This window comes from Penaeus japonicus, unplaced genomic scaffold (assembly GCF_977035675.1).
Source record: "Penaeus japonicus unplaced genomic scaffold, GWHDUDI00000001_assembly GWHDUDI00000010, whole genome shotgun sequence".
NCBI lineage: Eukaryota > Metazoa > Arthropoda > Malacostraca > Decapoda > Penaeidae > Penaeus > Penaeus japonicus.
In genome coordinates this window covers 9,154,889-9,157,388 of record NW_028234412.1, presented here as the reverse complement: position 1 = coordinate 9,157,388, position 2,500 = coordinate 9,154,889, and the positions used below count along the sequence as shown (strand labels likewise).

Sequence of the window (2,500 nt, the reverse complement as noted above, 5' to 3'; positions counted from 1 at the left end):
TCTCGAGATTTTAGATTTTTTTTCTTTCTTTTTCTGTAGTCTGTTTCCTTCGATGTTGGCAGCAAATACACGTAGCGAAAAGGGGAGAGTTATCTTAGGAAAACCTATGGTGAGGGCGAAGAAGAGAACTCAAGTTATAGAGATCTACTCGGCATTGCACTGTATTTATTATTATTATTATTATTATTATTATTATTATTATTATTATTAATTCAAGGAAAAGATGACCAGGAGAGTCTAAGTATATAACGATGAAAAACTTCAGGTGAGGTGGGCATCTATCATTTTCCCAAGAATACATTAATAAAAATTAGGGTGATTAATTTAAAAACATAATCAAATACCACTATACTCCAAAATCAACTTCGTTAATAACATCAAATAATCACAGGAACAAAATGAGACAATATTAAGGTATTTAATTTATACATACAAGGCTTGGGCGAGGAGAGAAAATATGTCAAGTGGCACCTATACACGCAATGGCGATCAAAGCTGAACTATGTTGCGTGCACTAAATACTCATGCAGTTTCATGACTAACTCCCATAGCTGAAGAGGTAGACAGATAACCCTGTCTCTTTTCAATTTGATTTAAAAGCAACCGTTTTACAAGAGTAAAATCGCAAAATCAAGTAGGGAAACAGCATTCATAATATCGTGTTTGTACTCATGAACAAGTGTCACGTACGTATGATATCTGCCATCCATAGGTTGATGAGAATTGATAAATGATACCAAATAATACATTTTGGCCAAATAAAGATGTGGCAGTCCATCACTTTTAATGATTCAATTTTTATACTTGCTGAGGTTTATATTTTGAGGGCATTAATAAACATGATACAGAGTTGCTTTATTCTTGTGATCGTAGAAATGCATTGATTTGAATACATAATTAATGATTCATAATCGATCTCCTGTCACGAACTCGTCGAAGGAAAAGGACGGAGATATCTTTCGGGAATTGAATTAAGCGGTGAGCCTGTTGAACTGATTGGATGTCTTCCCCGACCTCGTACCATGGGCAGGCTTCGAACCCAGTCGCATGCACACCGAAGAATGAAATCAGCTTTCTGAAAGATAACTCATATTTTGATCAACGACAGTAATAAAAAAAAGAACCATCGCTCTGGACAAGAAATAAGCGCATAAAAAAACTAGTATTATAAAAATATAAACGCAAAGAATGTGAGATGTAATAGAAGGAAAAGGGCGACATGCTATCACCTCGCATCAGTATATAAGTGCGAGCTTCCACGTCCAGGCGTCAGTTCTCATCACTCACGATCGAAGCAGAAATGAAGGTAGTGGACACACCCAAAGTTGGAATTCCTCCTCTTGTGGTATAAAGGCAGGGAAGCCATTTTTTTCTGCATGTGACCAATTCAGTATTTGTAACAGATGCCAGTTCAAGTGGAGTAAGAATTTTACTGTTAAAACAGGTCCTTGCTGTGATTGCGCTTTTGGTGGCTGTGGCGTTGGCGATTCCCGAAGAGGGTTACAACTACCAGGCACCAGGAGGTCAGGGATCCCAGTTCCCGACCGGAACGGGACAGGCACAGTACCCTTCAGTGCCCGCCCAGTACGCCTTCCAGTGGGATGTGAATCATCAGCCTTCAGGGAACTTCTACGGCCATAAAGAGGAGAGAGAAGATGCCAACACCCAGGGAAGGTGAGTCACTGTTGTTCCAATTTGATATACGCTCTCATTATTATTGGTCCTTTTCCTCATTTTATTTACATCATTATTATTTCATGATGTATTTCATAAGATAATTGATATTTTTTGTCATCAGATAAAATCCTATGTGAGCATTATTTTCCATCAGTTACTACGTCCAGCTGCCCGATGGTCGACGTCTTCTGGTCGAGTATTACGTGGACGCCACCGGTTACCATCCCACCGTCACCTTCGAGGGAGAGGCGCAGTATCCTTCAGGAGGCAATCAGGGATACGGCCAGTCTGGCCAAGGAGGAAACCAAGGTTCTCCCTCGCAGCTATATGGCCCTCCATCTAAATAGGAGAGTGTCTAATTTTGATGTTATATTTCTTGTTATTATGAATTTTTTTTTTTTGTAGATCAGATAAATAAATTGTTACAACGATATCAAAGAACATTATCTTTTACCTAAGAAAGCCCAATAAACTTGATAATAATAAAAAGCATAAACAATGGTCAAAAATAAAAGAAAGAAAAAAACAAGAATCCATTCCTACAAGGACTGTAGATAGCATGAGATGTAGAAATTGATATAAGTTTCCACTCAAGACGAAACACCGTTCACCCTCCGTGGAACATATACAATGGAGACGCCAATTGTTCCTTTGGGTCGTCTGAAGACTCAACAGGGTAACAATATTAGTCCGAACTGATGCCATTCCTCTAATTATTTTATATATATCTATCGCTCCCCCCTCTCTCTTATTCTCTCTCTCACTCTTTCCCTCTCTCTCTCTCTCTCTCAAATAAGAAATATGATAATATCAAAGCGGAAAT

The 2,500-nt window shown here is 38.5% G+C and overlaps 1 protein-coding gene across 1 annotated transcript; it reads left to right on the top strand.

Annotated features, from left to right (window-relative positions):
- The first annotated feature begins 106 nt into the window (after positions 1-106).
- On the top strand, positions 107-2,024 carry LOC122261289 (uncharacterized). The gene is made up of 3 exons (XM_086540313.1): positions 107-161; positions 1,404-1,674; positions 1,832-2,024. Exons 1-3 carry the CDS (start codon positions 107-109, stop codon positions 2,022-2,024), a joined length of 519 nt encoding a protein of 172 aa, XP_086396439.1.
- Positions 2,025-2,500: the final 476 nt, after the last annotated feature.